This window comes from Lytechinus variegatus, chromosome 15 (assembly GCF_018143015.1).
Source record: "Lytechinus variegatus isolate NC3 chromosome 15, Lvar_3.0, whole genome shotgun sequence".
NCBI lineage: Eukaryota > Metazoa > Echinodermata > Echinoidea > Temnopleuroida > Toxopneustidae > Lytechinus > Lytechinus variegatus.
Genome location: NC_054754.1, coordinates 10,366,402 through 10,386,830, shown reverse-complemented (window position 1 = coordinate 10,386,830; position 20,429 = coordinate 10,366,402). Strand labels below are relative to the sequence as shown.

The 20,429-nt window shown below is 39.4% G+C and overlaps 1 protein-coding gene across 1 annotated transcript in view; it reads left to right on the top strand.

Moving 5' to 3' along the window:
- LOC121429335 (PR domain zinc finger protein 12-like) overlaps nucleotides 1–19,975 on the top strand; it is a 31,616-nt gene extending 11,641 nt beyond the window's left edge. Inside the window, exons 2-6 of the mRNA XM_041626342.1 lie at nucleotides 8,933–9,105; nucleotides 9,547–9,702; nucleotides 10,319–10,430; nucleotides 11,195–11,398; nucleotides 19,399–19,975. Coding sequence (XP_041482276.1) covers nucleotides 8,933–9,105; nucleotides 9,547–9,702; nucleotides 10,319–10,430; nucleotides 11,195–11,398; nucleotides 19,399–19,604 — 851 coding nt within the window. The 3' untranslated portion in view covers nucleotides 19,605–19,975. The remainder of the gene's footprint in view (nucleotides 1–8,932; nucleotides 9,106–9,546; nucleotides 9,703–10,318; nucleotides 10,431–11,194; nucleotides 11,399–19,398) is intronic.
- The last annotated feature ends 454 nt before the right edge of the window (nucleotides 19,976–20,429 follow it).

Genomic DNA, 20,429 nt, shown 5'->3' with positions numbered 1-20,429 from the left:
AAATTCACCACATCTCAACCTCTCGCGGTGTCCACCTCCGATATCCATCTGATACATCCTCCCCGGCCACCTTTCTCTCCCTTTCTAATATTTGAATCTAAAATCGAATCAATTCTCGTTAAATAGTGATTTTTGCAACGTACACTCTTTGCTTTGTTAAGTCATTCTTTGTTCATGTGATCTCATATAGTCACGTGGGAAATCGTTGATAAACATGAAAAATGCAAGCATGTAACACACGAATGTATGCCATAAACCCGATCACGTCGCGCTCCAATGATAATGTAAAAGAAAGTAAACTCATGCATAATTAATGAGAAGGGACAGACGAAATTCGTTAAAAAATAATAAAACCGTTGACTTAGCTCGATCTGAAAACTGATTTGTAGATGAGGAAGATCGCCTTTGTGTTTGAAATGATTTTAACAAAGGTATTAAAGGAATCGTATGGCATTTGATTATTGAAACATGGTCGTCGCTAGTCTTTGTAATGAAACGCAGTAAAATAATGTACATAATTATTAATATTATTTACAGGCATCTACTAGCCTGCTTTTTAAAACACAAAGGTAATATTGTGAGATAATGAAATCAAATCGTTTATAAGAATGTAATCAGATATTTCAGCGTTAAAGTGTCAAATTAGAGTGCTTGCTGACACTGTTATTTTTAGGGAAATTGTTCATAGGGTCTGCATAGCCGCAGACTACCAGTGTGTTCGATTGATTTTCCTGCTGCGTGCAAAAATACTTCCGGTCTCGCACGGTCGCTTTCCGAAGTTCATGTGCACTATTCGAGATGGACACACGCAAAGCGTCACCTGACAACCGAGTGGAGGATTCGTAGACAAGATCGGTCACCTGACCGTTCGTTAGATCACATGATTATCTCAAGGATGTCAATAAATATTCTGTTACAGTAACAATAAAAATGGTCATTTAAAACATGGTTCCATGACGTTTGCTCCGGCGACTATTGCTCCGGTGGAAAATCTACAAGTTAAGCTAAACGTAAAAAACTCTCCATAACTAGATAAACCCTAATCCTTCATATATTTTCATTATTCTGAAACGAAAACTTGATTAAAATCCTCACTCTAACCCTATGCCCCCTGAGATATTAAGGCCGAAGCAAAACTGCGCAGGCGCAAATGTGTCACCTCTTTCAATATATCATACATGCATTATGAGCGTTGTGTACATTGACATCTCATGAAATTCTCCCAATTTCTCCTTTTCCCTCTCACTATCCTAATTCCCGACACTCTTTTTTTTTTCTTTTAGAAAAGCGAGTTAATTGAACTTACCGACGTAATACCATCAAAGACGTCTTTTCGGTCGCCATTTTATACCCTCGATAAAAAAGGTCTTCTCGCCGCTGTACGTGTCTGGGAGAAAGTGTTACATTAGGCAGGCCTTTCTGGAGTTCTCAAAGAGGTTACTTACGGCCATGTACAACCATGGATACACTAACACTAACAATTCTCTGGAATTAACCCTTTTTTGCGATTTTGTCTGTTACCATAGTCACGTGAAATAGCTTTATTTGCCACTCTCTTTTGTAGACCCGCTTTCATGGGGATAACCCCTTTCAATTTTCCAAGGGACATTAAAATTGACTGGATCTACTTGATAGGTTTCTTGTCGCAAAATTTCCCAGCGCAATCGGTATTAAACCCCCAGATTAATGCATTGCAGATTAATGTCATGAATTGGCCACTTATGCTATCAAGCTAGTGTCAACAACAAAGAAAAAATAACATGCCCTGCAAGAAAAATTGACCATCGTATAATCAATATACAGTTTGAAAGTAAGGCAACACTAATGAAAAAAATTGTGTCCGATTCGAGAAGCCCTTAATGTAAATAGGCCGTACCACAACGGGGCACACTCGTCGAAAACCTATATAAGAATAAAGACCTAATGTGGATCATGGGTCTCTTACGTCAAGCGATATTTTAAAATGGTTTTAGCTCGTGTACGCAAATGTAAGAATCCCTTGAATTGCAAATGGGTTTGTAACTTGAGTGAATGTATCATTTCTTAGGGTTTTTTCAGGGACTAAGGGAGTGTGGTGAGAAGGAGGTCATACGGGATTAACGAAAAAGGGAACAATGTTAAAATCGACGGACAATTTAAAGACGATGCGCGTGTTCCCAAAATGATACCATTCAAAGCAATCTTTCCAACACATATTCTCGTGGCAATTAGTTTTGTTTAAAGGACAGTTGATTCAAACCTTACATTGACAACACCCTCTCAGTTTTATTTTCTGCTCAATTACAAGAATAACATACATTCGTGACGTTTCTAAATTACATACAGAAGACAACGAAATGATGAAATGAAAATAAAAATGAAAAAGTAAATATAAGTGTAAAAAAAAACAGCAACAAACCTCAGAAATGTTATCCTAAACTTATTCAAGATAGAAATCTTGATGTTAAAACAATTAAAAGATAATTGTTAACTCACCGATGATAAAAAAATTTTGTTGCCCGTCTCATTGGAAACTTGACGCCGTAACTGATAATGTTCATCAGGTGTGAAAGATGTTTATGAGTTGTCTTATCCTAGCTCATGTAGTGCCAGCAATTTCTCATCCTTTCCTTTGAAATAAAAAAGAGAAAATGATGTCCTATAAATAGACGTAATAATCTAGTTAGATTCAGATGATTGTGATTGATATTATATCTTGGAGAAAAAAACTCTCGATCACAAATTGTCGCCCCCCCCCAAAAAAAAAAAATGTGGGAAAAATACGTGTCCCAGTCTACTAATATATTAAAGTGAATTCATTATGGCATGACCGCGATAATCAAGTTCAAGACTAAAAAACTAAAATTTCAGATTCAATAAATTTTTATCACTTCTCCATGGGGAGTTAACCAACTTCCCTCCGAATATTCGATGGATGCGAATATGGGACGTCCTATGTTACGCTCAGTTAATGCTATTCTATAATAACAGACCCGTTATGAATTTAACCACGATTCCACCTAGCCTTGAGTCCAGCCTGGCTTCTCAGACCAACTCTATCAGATTAATTTATGAAATCTAATATCATGAAGGGTATAAGGAAGCAAACCGATTTATGTAGACATGTGACTCCATACACTTTGTCACGTATAGCGAGAAAAGGGGTTTTGATTGCAAGACTATGTTTGTGTCCTCTTCCATAATTTTCTTTATTCATAAATAGACATCCGTGGGGTTGAGTGCGTAAGACAAATGATATCATATCGCGATTTGGGCGTTTTTCGTTTCAAATAGAACGTGCACACTGCTTTGTATTATCTTTTTATGATCAGTGAGGTGTCGCTTTGATGAGGCTTATTTGATTTTTTCCTCATTTTCTAATAAGAACACGTAGTAGGCATTTTACACCACGAAGATTTCTCAAGAGTAAATAAATCAGTACCGACAACCTGTATTCTTTATTCGGTGTCGATATTATCGTTGCTAATTGGATACAGATGTGCAATAACTGTCCCTATTATAGCCACACGAATCCATCAAATTCAAGAGAGACTGATATAAACATGAAAAGAATCAACAAACAAGGACAAAACAAAGGAAATCGCACTTAACCCTTGTGTTTAATATCAAAGAACAACAATTTATATTTCTTTTTAACCCCTTTCTGCCAAACGAAATCACATAGCCTACTTGAATTCTGAATATCACGATCACTCAAAAGAGGAAAGTGATGAATTGAAAATTACCATTTCGTTAAAACAGTTGATATATTTATAATACAAAATAATGTATGTCACTCGTATCAATTTTTATAATTAGAAATTTATCCAAAAGGTCAGTCTTAATTCGGGAAGGTTCAAAACTGGGTTATCAAATTCTTAATCATAAAGTTTGGTTTATCAACATAATATTATAACAAAAACACAATAATTTCAACCTGTTGTTCAATTGACGACCTTCCCATCTTGATGATATGATAACCATTTTAGTCTTATCCTGACATTTATTTCAGAATTATGATACAAAAACAGTTTATTTCTAGTTGAATAGGCCTAACATAACACACCTAGGTTACAAAAGATATATATAATAATTCTGATTTGTATATTTTTATTTAATTGTCGATGAAAAAAAAGTTCATCTACATGCGCACCGTGGCACGTCCGATTAACGTTACTTTGGTTGTTGACAAAGAACTCGTGTCCGTGACGTCAATAGGTCAAGGGTCAAAGTATTTGACAACGAATGAATGACATTAGTTACGCCTACGTCCGCACGTGGGAAACTTGTGGAAGATTTACAACCCCGTTTTTTCGGTGATCATGATAAAAATGATCACCAAGCTATTTTCGATAAAAATTCAACAAGTACTTCAACTTTTTTAACTTTAGGTATAAAAAAGTGGTGGTTTCCAATAAAAGTAATAACATTGCCGCTATCATTTGTCATTGAGGCCAACCTAAAATTGCTTTTTTGAGAGTATATTCTTTCCCAGTTTTGTAAGTAAATTTGTTTTCTTTAACTAGGACCCTTATCTGCACTTCAGAAGAGCTATGTTATCCGGTAGTTATTTTTTATGATTAGTGATTAATAGACCAATGCTGATATTAACACTTGATGATAATTTAATTCATTAATTCATTAATTTATATTTACTGCTATAGCATGTATAGTGAGTGCTTACAAGAAAAGAACAATATATTTTTTTTCCGAATAATTGAAGGAGTGCATGAGCTATGGCTCTGTAATTGTAAAAAGTTGAAGGCATTTTTTATGCCTGTAATTGTCGATATATTTATGACTTTATGCATCAGTTGCGTGCCAGTAAACAAGTATTCCTTGAGCGAGACATAGTTCTAAAATGGGGCCATTGGATTTTGTCGTTTCCTTTTCTCACACAAAGAGGATTGCTTTTGTTTCCGTTTCTGCCACGCCCACTTCTCTGTATACTTTCCCTAGGTCGTACCCTGCTATCTAGCCTACAACACTCACTCTATCTTACTTTTTCTTTCATTCTTCTGTTCATCTTATTTTCCTTCTATTCATTATGTCCATGTTCACAACGTCCCCTTCCCCAACCAATTGTGCCTCTCACGCCTACTCTCTCTGTCTGCTCCCCTCTCTCTTTCTCTTCAAGCTTAACCCATGATTCTCTTGTCGTTATTCCATCCCTTCCCTCTGATCTACTCTTTGATGTGTGGTTATAAACATGGTATTCGTCATCCAATTTTTTTTTATTTTTTACTTTAGTCCAATTCCCATCTTTTCCCCTACCTCTATCTACCTTGCATTTCTCTTTCTCCTTCCACTTCCCTCTTCTCCTCCGATCCCGCCGACTGCCCAAGAATGTATGCCATCTGAGCCCAGTCCCACATGCTGCAATCAGCTGTGTGTTTTCTCAGGACACCCCCATCAGCTGCACCCCATCCGCCTATCCGGTCTCTTCCCTCAGAGTCTGGCTTTTAACCTGTCAGATTCGAGTGGCTCGACTGTTGATCAACCCCAATACTCTAACATTGTCTAATCGTCAATTAATTTTGCATAACAACGTTTTAAGTGCTCTCAAGGGCCCAGACAACGCCTTTTGTCCAAATCATTTTTTTTCCTTGAAAAAAAAATAATGCATTCATTGCAATTCAAGTATTTTTTTTCTAGAAAAGTATATGCCATACTATGCTTCCTTCATATCTTTTTCCACATGATGGGAATCTTATTATGAGTATTCCTAACGTTCCCATCCTAAAAAAGGGACCTTGAAAGAACCAAATGATCATCTATTTTGGTGGCATACTATTCTTTATCAAGATTTGTTTAAGAACAACGTCGTCTGCTTTTCCAATTTTTCATCCATGATGTAGGCTACTCTTTGCATTCAACGAAAATACTTCTTTTGTATAACTCAATTTTCAAGTCCATGAAATTATGTTTAGTGTCTTTCCTCTGAAGCAAATTTTGAAAGAAATTCATCAAAGTCAAAAAGTGTGATTAAACGAATTGAGCGCAACTTTTCATAGGAGCAAAACCACCGACCACCTCCCAGTCTTGTACCACACCGGCCCGCTGGTCGGTCGGAGGGGGGCAGTCAGGCTCAGACCACCAGCTGGACAGTGGTAGTGACAGATTGACCAACCAAAGTTTGTCTACAAGACATCATTCTCCGTTTCTTTCTCCTATCAACAGGCTTGTTGTATCAGGTTGCGCCATGATTAATGGTATATGCATTTGGAATGTCCGCAGCACTTGACGTGGCGGTTTTTGGAGTAAATCGTGCCCTTGGGGCGACCCTGACCGACTTTGAGCCCTACTTGTACTTGGTCCCAAGTACATTAATCGTGAAACCGTGAAGTTTGAATTAGCGTTGTTCACACTGCTCGCTCGCAGTTCCATCAACCGATGGACAATACTAGAAAACATGGGAACGTTCCTGTAATGAGAAAACAGACGAGAGTGCAGATTTAATACAATCAGAGCAAATACACGAAGGTAGCAATTGATTATGCTCAGAAGGAGGCAAGGCGCAATTTGAAAGATAATGGAGAAAATAGGCGGTTTCAAACCGCCTCGATCACAAGAATCCCCGTTAAATTACGAGAACTTTTTAAGGCTAAAAAATACCCGTTAATTATTCCTGCATTCACACCGCCCTGAAACACATCCTTCGGGATAAGTTCCCGAAGTTACGAGCATGCGCAGTGTGGTCTGATAAGCAGGCAAGGCGGGAGATTCAAAATCTCTAGCCCAGCAGCCACCCACGCCGCCGCGCCCAACGACACGCTGGGATAAAAGTTCCCGTAATTTGCTTTCACATCGCCAAAATACCTGCGACCTTGGAAAAATCCCCACGAAAGTTCTCGTAATTTCGCCAAGTACCTACTATTTAGCGGGTATTTTCTTTCGGGAGATTACGCGTAGTTTGCTTTCACATTACCAAAATACCTGGTATTTTCTGATCGGGGTAAATTTCCCGATCAGAGAATACCTGGAACTGGCGAACTTCGAGGCGGTCTGAAACCACCTATTCTGAAAATTTGTCAAATGGACGATTGTCCACAAAATTTGCTATTCTGAATAATGATGGCCAATTTGAGGATACGCGTTACTCTAAGAAAATAAATGCTCTTAATACTTGAAATTAATTGGTCCAAAACATCACCCCCTTCAATGTAAATTTTGAATGTGATCAATTCCGAAAGCTGCGTGCACCAATGGGAAAGCGATGGCCGCTGTATTGCCCCTCGGGAGTTCCGACCAAACACCTCGGGGCGTACCTCAATGGTCCGGGGCCACGCGCCAGTCTGATCGTTACTTGTTCTTGATCAAACTCATGAAATCCCTGATCATCCGTGACCTTAACTTTGAGTGAAGGTCCTACGACTGACCTGTCATGCCTGTGCTCAGGACGTCCCGTCATGGGCCACACGAATAAAGACAACAAAAGGGAGTGCACTTTGAATGGCCATCGTGTGGACATCATCATGAAAGCCAATTAGAAACCTAAAACATGCCAATCACCGGATCCCCCCTCTCTTTATCTACAGTTCTGTCCATCTTGACACTTTCTGGCTCAATCGCAGAGCAATGGAGAGAGAGCATAGGGAATTTGGGGACTTATGTCCCATTTTTTGTGAAATGGAGAGCTTTACGCTACAGGTACATGAATTATTCATTGCAAACATTGTAGCGACTGTACGCAAGAACTGCTCAGCCTCTGTCAGTATACGTAACATTGCACCTTACATAGTGGGGAGGAGATTGGGTGAAACGAAATAGAGAAGATTGATTGAGAGAGACTGCAGACAAAAAGAGAGAAAGAAAGAAATTATGATAGAGAGAGAGAGAGACACCGTTCTCACTACCTTCCTAAAACTAGTTTACTGGAAACTAGTTTTAGTGGAAACCAGTTTAACGTGTAGTGAGAACGGTCGAAGCGATCTTCCAAACCGGTTCAAAAAATCACCTCGCGAGAGAGAGAGAGAGGGGGGAGGCGGTGGTGACCGAGATCCTCCTTAATCCACACATGTTTTGTAAAATCATGGCAACATTTATTTCTCATCATTTTAGGTACTTATCCAACAACTTGGGTAACTAATCTCATGTAGCATACCACTAGGCCCAGGAGCTATAATTTTCGCATCTGCCTATAACTTTAGCATCACGGGGGTTCAGGGGTTTAAGAAAATATTTCACACAATTTGAACGTATAACACTCGTCGTCGCCATCTACGTTATCATCTCTGTCATTATAGTCACAACTTTATTTGATGCAAGCATTTCATCTTCATTTGGTATCTAATAAAAAAATATCGATCAATAATGTCAGTTTAGCCGTCCCTAAGTTTGTCGAGTTTGGACTCTCATTACGCCGGTTCGAGGGAATCTTGAAAACCACGCCGGAAGCCGAGTGGTATTTATTTATTTATTGATATATTCATATTCCACAATCATCAAAGTACATTTCGTAATCATGTTTACAATGAAAAAAAAATGCATAACATATGCAGGATTGAAACGTAGCAATGAAATTAAAAAAGTGGAGGGGCCTACTAAAAAGCAGAGCTTGTAAAATGCAGACCCCCTATCAAAACTTTATACAAGGGTAATATGATACAAATAGAGTAAAATAATCAGCAAAATTTTATAAAATTATATAGATATAAACACTGTAACACAAATGTATTTACACTATATACAAAATTAAATATTGACTTTAAAAAATAATCAATACTACCGTGGATAAGTATGAAGTTCACAAATATTAGATTGAATCAATAAGAATTCAGGAGAAATTTTTTGATGAGTAATTTACATCGTATAATGACTGGTATATATCACTCTGGTCCGTGAAGGGGTCTTTAAAACGAATGCTTTCAATATAACGTTAAAAAATTGCATCAATTTACTTTGTTTGATCAATCATACCAATATGGAACCATCTTTCATTTTTTGACGTCAGGTCTACCGATGCCCCCTCAAGTTACCCTGTGCCCGTCGTCCCTACCCGGAGTAATCCTGGGGGTCTTTTCAACAGACTGGATCAAGGAGGGTACAGAGATGGGACCCTACTCAGGCCGGATCGTCAGGCCGCAGGATATCCCTACAGACAGGGACAACAGGTTCATGTGGGAGGTAATTATAAGCTGTCCTAGTTTAGACTGGTTTAGTTGGTCCGAGTCTGAATTTCATGAACACTTCCGGTTATGGCAACTTTGCCATCATGCTGATAACTTCCATTGAACTTTGATATTGAATGACGGTCGAGCCATTTGACCATAGTAGTTCCTGTCATCATTATAATGGCAAAATTACTACAATCGTTAGTCCAGTAAGATCAAACGCAGTTCAGACTATCTTTCTACGCATTGGTTAAATATTCAATTCAAGAATGTAAGGTGTTCAATTTTACTTCTAACGTTTCTTCCCCCTCCAAAAAAAACCCCTACAGATTAAAGGGTGCCGAGTTGGTACTCGTTGACACTCTCAAAGATTGGTCATGAAAGTAAAATAACATCTAAAGTTGAGAACATCTTCAGAATCTTGTTTAATTTCATTTATACTCCCCCTTTCCAGGTTTTCGATGATGAAGGTAGACTCGTCCACTTCGTCGACGCGTCCGAGGAAGCCACACAGACTTGGATGTCACACGTAAATTGCGCGCGAAACGACCAGGAACAAAACCTCGAAGTCTTCCAAATGGGTTCTGAAATATACTACCGTGCAATTAAGGTGAGGTGGTTCTCCGTCCTGGTATTATTCATTCAACATGAAACTTCTGGGGACAATGTGTCGGTACATGGTGTTAATTAATCAATCATAACGATTGATTCACTGCTCGAAATTCTAAATGTGCTTAAGATTTGTTATGTGGGGAGACAGGTAGCAGATCATATACTGTCTGAATAGCATCCAAACTTGTATAATACGTCATAAAATATAATTTGGGGTAAAGATCACGATTTTTGGAATATTTGAAGCATTATGTACAAATGCATTGTAACGATTGGTGGTAAAATTTGGGATTACGACGGGATTTCAAGGTTTTGTGGACGTTGGACTGAACCTCTAAATGGTGTCAGACCTTTCTATGAATTGCGATCGCTCATGAATTCAAACCGACTTTGATTTTCAAAGGAGGTTTAATATTGCTTCAATTCGGTTTGAAAATATGTTCCCGCTATATGGATTGGGATTGGTAAGCGCCCCAGTACCACATCGCGTGACAATAGAATGAATGGTGATACCCTTTTTTTTGTTTGGTTTTTACAGTTCATGTTAATCTTTCATAAGCTCATTACTTCTAACTTCTTTTATTCTTCTCGGTTTCTTTCTCTTTTTTTTCTAGACCATTCCCCCAGATCAGGAGTTGTTGGTCTACTACGGGTCATCATTTGACCTCTTTTTAGGCATCCCCTGTGGCCCCGTGATTCAAGAGCAGCGAACAAAGATCTCAACAGGTACTGTGTCAAAGAAAAGGGGGTATTAATGGTGATCGATGGTGCTGGTGGAGGGGTGTACAGAGGGAGGGTAGGGGTGTGAACTTCGCACCGGGAGGGGCAGCAATCCGCAGTGGTGACGAGAATGGGTTAAGAGCGGAGGATAAGGAGACATGATGTGGGTTACGACGAAAAAGAGGAGGTAAAAATATAGGGGCAAATTTAAGAAAAGAAGGAAAGAGTGGGTGTAACAAGTAAACTTGGGTTCGAGTGCGAAGAGCACATAAAGAAGGGATGACTGTGTAGATTAAGAAGAAAATGATATATCAGACATAAAGGGGCAAATGAAAAAAGAGAGAGGGAGTGTGAGGGTAATAAGAGAGCTATAGGAGATAGTGGGCGAAGTAGAAAGAGAAAAGGGTAGAGGGAGGGGTGATATAATTTATTCAATTATTTTATATAAAATCTTGTAATTACGTTCTAAAAAAAATTGGTTAACATCACCAAAATGTTTAGAAAAAAATGGACATGCCTAATTTTTGTTATGTATAGATAAAAAAATGTACAATTTGTAAAATCAAATAAAATTGGTAAAATTTGATATTATAGTTAATCTCTGGGGGGAAACCCATTCTGCTTGTCTCTTTACGATGCATACACAATTTCCATGACTTCCAAGTTATTACTGCTATAGTTCAATTTGACTTGGGGGCAAATATACCCTCTATATCTATGTATATTTTATTCGTGTTTTACACCTTTTTGTTACCCCACACCCTGTACAGAAGACACCGTAAGTGATCTGCAGACCACACCCACTCCTCAAAGCCGTCTTCATTGTGTAGTTTGTAGGCGTGGCTTCAACTCACGTAGCAACCTTCGCTCGCACATGCGCATTCATACGCTAGAGAAACCTTTCATGTGCAAGTTTTGTCATCGTCGGTTTAGCCAGTCTTCAACGCTAAGAAATCACACGAGGCTCCACACAGGTGAGTAATATACAATATTTTTGTATTCATTCTAAGATTTTCCCTTTCAGTTTGTGATTTCCTTCGCATTTTTGTATCGTTCGCAAATGCATCGTATAGGCCTATCGTCTAACGCGAGAAGACAAACTCGGAGACAAACGCGTCTTTGCCAAAGCCAAGTTTAAAAATCGCTTTGACTTTTACTAACCAAAATGGTCAGGTGGAGAATCACTTGTATTCAAAATGTAATATTAGCCACAATAAACAAGGAAATTTTAACTTGAAGTGGACCCAACGATATACTCGACATGCTTAAATTTTTTGGGGGTTTTGAATAATATTTTACCGTTTGGAAAGTTGAACTTTAATACTCATCTCTTTAAACATTTTGAAAAGCTTTACCTTATAACCAGGCGCGGCGATTTTAAGTCTTTTGTTTTCAGTAATTTCCGAGCGGCGGGAGCAGGGGGTGACTCTGTCCCATAGGTGCTAGATAAAATATGCATTCTTTCTTTTTCAAATGGACGAAACTTACGAACGTCACTGCCCCACTAAAAGTTCATTCGTGAATTCGTGATTTTTTTTATGCCTTTCTTATAAATTACTGTATTTTGCTTTCTAATTTTATCATCGGAATTTTCGTTCTATTTGTGACTTTATAATTTGTAGTTAGAAGAGTCATCGTTGATATTGAATAACCTAAATTAATTTTGAGGCGCAGAATGTCGAGAGTTGAAATCTAATGGAAAAGAGTTATTGAGAGGAAAGGGGGTAAAACGCGCACTTGACGTAGTTATTATAGAAGAAGGCATTATCCGATAATTCATTGGTCGGATCAACGTACTCTCAAGCCTCTCGCATGCCCCGAAACTCCTGGGGCGAGTTTCTCCTATGTACCGTTGGTAATTTATGATTGCGAGAGAGGATAATGGGGAGAAAATCACTCGTTTATGACTATTTAAAAATCCCCTTGAGCCCGGATTGTCGGTCTATAAAGTAAGGGGAATACGCCCGATCGCGATCAGAACGAGGTTTGTTTCGCCAACTCTCACTCTCCCTTCGTCTCTCTCTCCCCCTTCCTCATCTTTGGCACCTACATCTCGGTCTAAAAATCAGACAGCTGCGAATTTGAAGTGAGGGGCTTTCCACCGGAGAGTGGGTGAACGCCAGCCCGTTGCTGGCCGCCCAGCCCTCCAGCGCCACTCCCAGCGTTTCCATATTCCAATCGTTTTTCTTTAGCAGGTGTCATATTATCAACACGTTCGAGTTTTTTTTTTCAGAACTTCCTTATTGACTGGATCTCTCCCTAAAATCACTAATTAATTTGTCCTTTACTCCTGGCAATCTCCAGATTTTGACCTGCTCCGACTTCTAAGCCTTAAAACCCCCACTATATCTGTCCATCATTATTACCACGGGTCATAGCATAAAACACACACATTACAGGATAATAGAAAATAATATGCAGCAGCGCTGTGTGTATTGGGATTAATTCAAGCATTAAAAATTGCCATAATTTTGGGGGCTCTTCTTATGGCAGTGTCAAAACGAAAGTAGGCCATCGTCGAGATGACGACTGACCGCCAGCTTATTGAACGGCGTATAAAAAAAAGAATAAGGCACGAAGTGTTCTTTTATCGACATTTTTTTTGCAAGGAACATATCGACATTATTTTGTTAATTTGTTCATATGAAACCTGCGTGGGAAATTGGCTAAGAGAAGTTGAAAGAGTGAAATTGCTGGAGATCGAGAGTGTCAACTCCGAAGGGTCACGTGATAAAAGCTCTACGCAGAACGAACCAATCAGGAGCTGGAATACAAGCTTCAGACAGAATGGACTAATCAGACGGTTGCGCAGGAACAGAACAAACCAATCAGCAAATTGGATACGAGAGACAGAACGAACCAATCAGCGACTGGGACACGAGAGACAGAACGAACCAATCAGCGACTGGAATTCGAGAGACAGAACGAACCAATCAGCGACTTGGATAAAAGAGACAGAACGAACCAATCAGCAACGAGATATGAGTTGCAGACCACTGGGCGAACGAACCACTCAGCGAACAGGATATGGGCCGCAGACTACTAAAAAGCCAAACTGTGATTCGCTCAAAGTATAGGCCATATCCTTTCTCAACATTACTGATCACCGGAATCACAAAGCATGATTTAGTGGCGGGAGGGAGTGTTGTTTTTATATATTTTGTAATTCTCATTATCTCTTCCCTTTACCCCCATCCTTGTCTATCCTCTACCACCCCCCCCCTCTCTCCCTCCTGCATGTAATTGTTTATTCTCTTAGTGCTCTCTATTTTTGCATAGTTTCCAAAATTCGCGCAGTACATGGATTGATTGTCGTTTCAAAGTGGAATACCCTTTAAACGAAATCCAAAAAATTGTTCAGAAACCCGCTTCCTCCTTTTATCATTGTATACTCTGATCGCTATTTTATTGTTAGCGTATGTTAGCATCCATTTCTCAGACGCTCTCTGCAAATTCAGAGTCTATAGATCATGACCGTCAAATCACAATGGACAGAGTAGAGGTCATTGTCGAAAGTTAGTGGACCGGGAGAGCGCATCGTCTTAAGATTCGGACCGGACGAAAAATTGCAAATATGTCGTTTGCCCAGAGTCCAAGACGACGCTTGAGTTTTGATTCACCGATTTTCGACAAAGGCTGCTTTGACAAAACATTCTCTGCATGCGTTATAGAAAGCGTCTGCGTATTGTGATTGTTAAAATGCCCTACACTGTAAAAACTGTGGTGTTAAAACTGACACCAATCGGTGTTAATATAGAGGACCACACCCTCAGGAGTTAAAATAACACCCTAGAGATTGAACATAACACCAAAGAGTGTAAATGTAACAACCATAGGTGTTGTAATAACACGTATAGGTGTAAAACTAACACCACCAATTTAACACCGGTGTAAAATGACTGGTGCGGTCCTCTATGTACACCGGTTAACACCGCAGTTTTTGCTGTGTATTATCATTATTTAGCAAAGACGTACACAGATTTATAGAATATGAACCATCCGGAGAAAGCAAAATGAAGACCATGAACATGTTGGAAGAAATTTCAGTGAAGAAAAGAATTACGAAAAAACGAGAAAATAAAAAGATGCCAACAAGCGTGCGGTAATCCACAGAGAGGTCTGGACACGGGTTTTCTTACTGCACGCGACGCGTATTAACCCCGGGGCTCTTCGGCTGTAGCTCCTACCGACTGCCCGCAAACCCTAAGTACACCTAGCTTAAAAATGGGCCGAAGGGTATTTTGGACGATCTTAAAGAGAAAACTAATCATTGGGGTAATTTGTGGGGTCCTCCCATCTATTTAGGAACACAGGAGGTCAATGGGGTACTCCATTCTATGATACCGTTATTGATTCTGCTCCTGTGATTATGAATTGTGATGGGTGAGGCCCGGGGTGAGGTCTATAACTTTAATAAAATGGGGCTGGTTGATCGGTCAATATAATTTAAGTTTGCATTTTGCGAGAATAATAATAGGCTATCATCCATGCATGAAAGAAAACATATGTTTACTTCTTTTCCATGATTACCCCCTTTTCTTGCTGAATAAGATGTTTTGGACTGCGTAGCCACGCGCCAAAATGTAAACAGTACATACTAACTAAAGATTTATCATAGGCCTATTTATAACAGGCCTAATAGACCTTATAATTCTTTGATTGTTATGGTGTAGACTATCGTCAGATTTTATAGATGGTTCACAATAAATAATCCATCTGTCTTTGAATATTTCTCATTATCTCGTTTGACTCCGCGAAATGTTTTAGACAACCAAAAAGTATCTTATTATGGAGTTCTATTACTTTCCACATCATCTTTGTTATCTCATTTTGATCGTCTATACTTAATCTCACTTCTCCCTTAACGCTAGGCCTACTTATCTTCACGCGTTTGATAACTCCTTAAAATCCCTAGACAAATATAGGCCTTTAATTCTCTTCTTTAATACAAATTGGCGAAATTCAGGCGCAAATACATGCGTACAGCAACTGGTGTGCAAATTGATGAATCTTAAATTAAAAAAAAATGAGAAAGAGAGGGTAAATGAAAGTATATCACATTCTCCTGTTGGCTTTAAAGAGGAACTAATGAACGCCTAACGAGGTTTTAAATGGCTGCACCCCATAGATAAAGTTGCATGCAAAGCGGGGAGCTCCGTCCATTTTCTACGGCATGCGCCGGCCAAGCAACGGTCTGAGCTGCCGCCGAAAAACAATACCACACACTCCAAGGGCGGATTCGACCTTGCAAAGGGAAGGCTGGACATCGGAACAAAACGAACAAGAAAATGCAAGATAGAGAGAGGGGGAGAGAAAGAGTGGCACTTATTAAACCTATACACATCGATTAGGCATTCTCTTGTTGAAAGTGTCGAGGGGATATTGTTGCTCAAATGCACCGACGCAGACGGCTTTCCATTTATCACTGACCGATTTGAATACGGACCTGTTGCGGACAGAGGCGTGCAACCCGTTGATTCCTTTTTTTCGCGCCGTCTCTCGTTTTATCCCTTGCAGATTGCAGGGAAATGACCCGCCACGTTTTTTCCGTCCTTTCTTTCCATTAAAGTTTATTTTATTACTCCATTCTATTATTGAAATGTGACGAAAACCGTACCGGTGTTATTATATCAGTGATTGTTCTCCGCTGGTCATTGTTTTTTTTTCCATTTCATTACAGAATGATAACAGAAGCATCGATCGCCAACGAACCGCCCCCCCGCATCATCAATTTTGTTTACTTTGTGACGTCATGCTACTCAATCATAATTTGTTAGGGTTAGATTTTGATTTGCGAAAGTGAACATGATTGTAGATGTACATATATATATATATATATATATATGTATAGTTGTATATATATATATATATTGGGGGGGGGGTGGTATAGGGGAGCTGGCCTATGTGATCTTGGTCGGGATGAGTCGCCCGAGAAAATAAACGTTTACAGAAACGAAAAAAACAACAATCTGATTGTGACTTTTGTCATGGTCAGCCCCCCCCCCCCCAGAAAATCAAAACCATTCCTCGTCTCATGAGGAGGACATGAGATCCGTATGGTTAGATTAATTTTGCTCCTTTATCAGAGACCATTGTTTTTTTTTTCCATTTTGGACACCCTTAACCATTTGCAATTGTCATGCTTTTGAAATAATATCGACCTCTCCATAAAGTATATGTAACATTACAAATATTAATGGGTTGATAGTTTGATAGGTAGATAGATAGATAGATAAATTAGTAAATAGATGAATTAATATTTGTATTAATAGAAAATTCGATTTATCTTTGTTATCTTTATTTGTTTATTTGATTAAAACATAGGCTTTTTGATAGATAATAAAATAATGTTTGGCATATGGATTGACTGTGGGATCGCGTGGTTGATACATTTATGAATGTTATCCAAAGGATTGTCTTAATAAACTTTATTTTTGAAAACAATTTCTCAAAAGAAAAGTAAGGAAATACATCAAAATAGTGTCAGTCGATAATGATGTCATAAACTACAATAACTGAGAGACTGTACTTTGTGCATGCGTGTACGTGACTTGTATCCGATTTCGTCTGCTTTGTACAATAAAAAATAAGAATTGCAGAAATGATAATTCAGAACCCCCTCACCAGGCCCGATCGAAGAGAAAATGACACTCTGAAAGAGTGGTCAAACACACAGTGACCCTCACCAGGCCAATTACCCCTCTCCTATGCACGTGAGAGGGGAGAGAGGGGGTCTCTATCGTACCCCTATCCATTGCGATGAGTAACGGATGGGTTGCTCCCGATAATACTCTCTATTCTTCTTCGAACAATACCAACACCCTGCGGCCAACGGGCCCGTCGCGCGGATGACCACCAAAATGGAGTAATATATAGAATTGCCGAGAAGGAAATATTACGTTTTCACAAAGAGAAAACAGTTTGGGGAGAAAAGAAAGAGAGAAAAGGATATTGTTTTGATTGCAACTCGCGATAATCACAATTGACAAAACACTGGCATTTGCCCTTTTCTTTCGTTTCACGAGTGGATTTCTTTCAAAGAAAAATGGAATTTGGGGAGGGTTTCATTAAAAAAGCGTGCACGATTTCTGCGGGTTGACGATCGTGTATGAAACGCAAGTTGAGTGAAGAACATAAAAGGAAATCTGGGACATCTAGGGCATAGCGCTCGCGGGCCATATCATACCAGTTTGTTCGCTGCATGTCAATTGACAAACGCTTTGAAGAGTGACATGGTTTTCATCCGTTCTTTCCCCGGCAACATTGGTTCAACAACTTGTGGCAGATTGACGGGCTGACTCGCGAGAAACGTATCCCAAGAAATCTGAGAATACAATAAAAAATGGGAGCAAGAGTCAAGAAAAGAAACTGTTCTTCAAGATTCGTCTGTTATCCCGCCAAAAACACGCCACAAGCTCTTCCGACTTCGTTATTTTTTTCATTCTTTAATGTCTCTCTTCAGATCCGTGTAAAGCTATACCCCTTCGTGACACACGCCATCCAATGTTTGACATATTACAAGATTAACTCTTGTTCTACTTAGGATACCCCCCAAAATATTAGGTCAAGGAACCACTTGCTGAACCTCTGCATCAAATTCAATTAGCCTAGCTAGCCTCAAACCGCCATTGCGATCTCGCTTTCCGTATGAAGGTATACACAATAGATCACCATGCTGGTGAACGTTTCACGAATTGATTTATCAGGGATTCCTTTAACAAGCCGCTATAAGATACGGAAATCCTTGCATGTGATTGGCCGAGAGTTGATTTTGTCACTGAAAGTCACTGAAAATACTGATCCGATTCTTGTCATTTCATCAATAATTTAGGATGATAACAAGAAACGCACACTTTTATTTAATGATTATTCAATTATGAGTATTTTATGCATTTTTTGTATAAATATGTGTAATATCACAAAATCTTGGTAAATCGACAACTTACATGTTCGGCGTCTGTTTTGCACACTGTAACCGAAGTTATTTTCTTGCAAACGCATATCTTGTTAGACGGTACCGTACCGCAAGGTGTGTATTTAGTACTAACCTTTTCAATCTTGTATACGCTCTCTTAACAAACGTTGCTCATGGAAACCTGCCAGGGGCTTGTCAGACATAGCATCAAGTAATGCATGTGTACTGGATTCCAAGTATTGTTATTTATTTGAAACCATTGGGCCTGAACAACAAAAGAAAGAGATACACCTCATTTTTAGATTCACAGAAAAGAGAAATTCCTGAATTATAAGGGTTTGATCAGTCATTGACAACATTCTACCACCATGTTAACAGCAAGTGAATGACCTCGCTGTGCACTTCCTTACATCTGAACGGGTACTTATTTGTTTGTCAAATCTTATTTTACTTAATAAACCGGTCACTGACAACATTCTACCACCATGTTAACAGCAAGTGAATGACCTCGCTGTGCACTTCCTTACATCTGAACGGGTACTTATTTGTTTGTCAAATCTTATTTTACTTAATAAACCGGTCTTTGCTCTCGCTAAACACGTGAACAATTTGTGAAATATGTGCACGTCAAACAATGATTACCCCTCCCCCCTCTATCTTCTGCATATTCCGGAATTACGAGGAGGTTTTTCCGAATGTGTGTAACAATGGAGTCGTGAACCATTGCAGCGAGCGCGAAGATGTATGGAACAAAACATAATTGTAAATGATGGACGTGGGGAAATAAACAAAATGAAATGAAATTATGGCGTGTACGATGGCTAACATGGTTCTCCTATACGCATTTTTGTTTACTCATATAAGGCCCCGGTGAGTTTATTAATTTATTGTTGAAATATTGCATAGTGTATCGATGGGGAGGATGAGATATGGAACTCATGACTTCATGGCCATCAGTATTTTTTTAACTCGCGAAGTTTCATTTTTAAACCAATATACCATTAAACATGTTTATTTAACCCTTTCCTTTCCTCTCTTGTGTTTGCTTTCTTTCGTCAGGTGAAAAGCCCTACCGATGTAACGTTTGCCACAGCGCCTACTCGCAGCTCGCCGGATTACGAGCCCATCAAAAGAGCGCACGTCATCGACCCCCAAACTCGAGTTCGACGATCACGACCATGCCCATGGCCATCCAGCGGCCCCCACTCCAACCTGTACCCCACACCGTACCCGCCTACAAACCGACCGAGCCTGGTAAGGTTTGACGAGTTTCCATCGTAAATCGGAGAAACAAGAAACGTTCATGGTCGCATCCGGATCGCTTCACCGACGTAAATGTTCCTTCCCGAAGGCCGAGGGACTAAACAAGGCCTAACTCTACCAAGATCAGTTCCAAACTCATATACGTTGTCCTACGTACCCTTTCTCCACTCCCTGCTGAGCAATAATCCCACACAATTCAGAAGAAATACGCCGCTGCCGACCAAACCATTGAGAACATTTTTGGAACAATGGAGAGTTTTTGCTCTGCGATGTACAGACGGTTAAAAACAGAGAATATGTATTGTTAAATGCCCTTCATGACAAAAAAAAACAAGAAGTCTTTGTCGAAACAGTAATTTCGTCCTCGATTCTGGACAAACGACATTTCGTAATGTTTCCTCAGCTCCGAAACTTAGGACGAAACTGCTGTTCCAGTATACATCATTTTATCGACAAAGACCCCCAGTCATTCTTTGCCATTTGATAGACATTTTCAGTACATTTACTGTGTTCTCATATCCTCCGCACTTCGTAGAGCGATAACTCCCCCCCCCTCCGATGTCCTTTCAGAACGTTACTATGTCTGGGATCGACTTCTTTTATATTTTTACCTATCATTATAAGCATTGATTCACCGACGAGCGTAGAGGACAGCAACACACAGTAGTGTTGCTTTCATTCGATCCTCAAAGTTTAGTTTGATGTGCATACAGTAGAGGCTGATACAAACAAAACTAGTAAGAAGCCTGGCGGTCTTGATAAGGTTTAAATAAATACATTGCGACTCGTTCTGCGAGCATTTCATTGTAAATAGTAACCAGGTAATT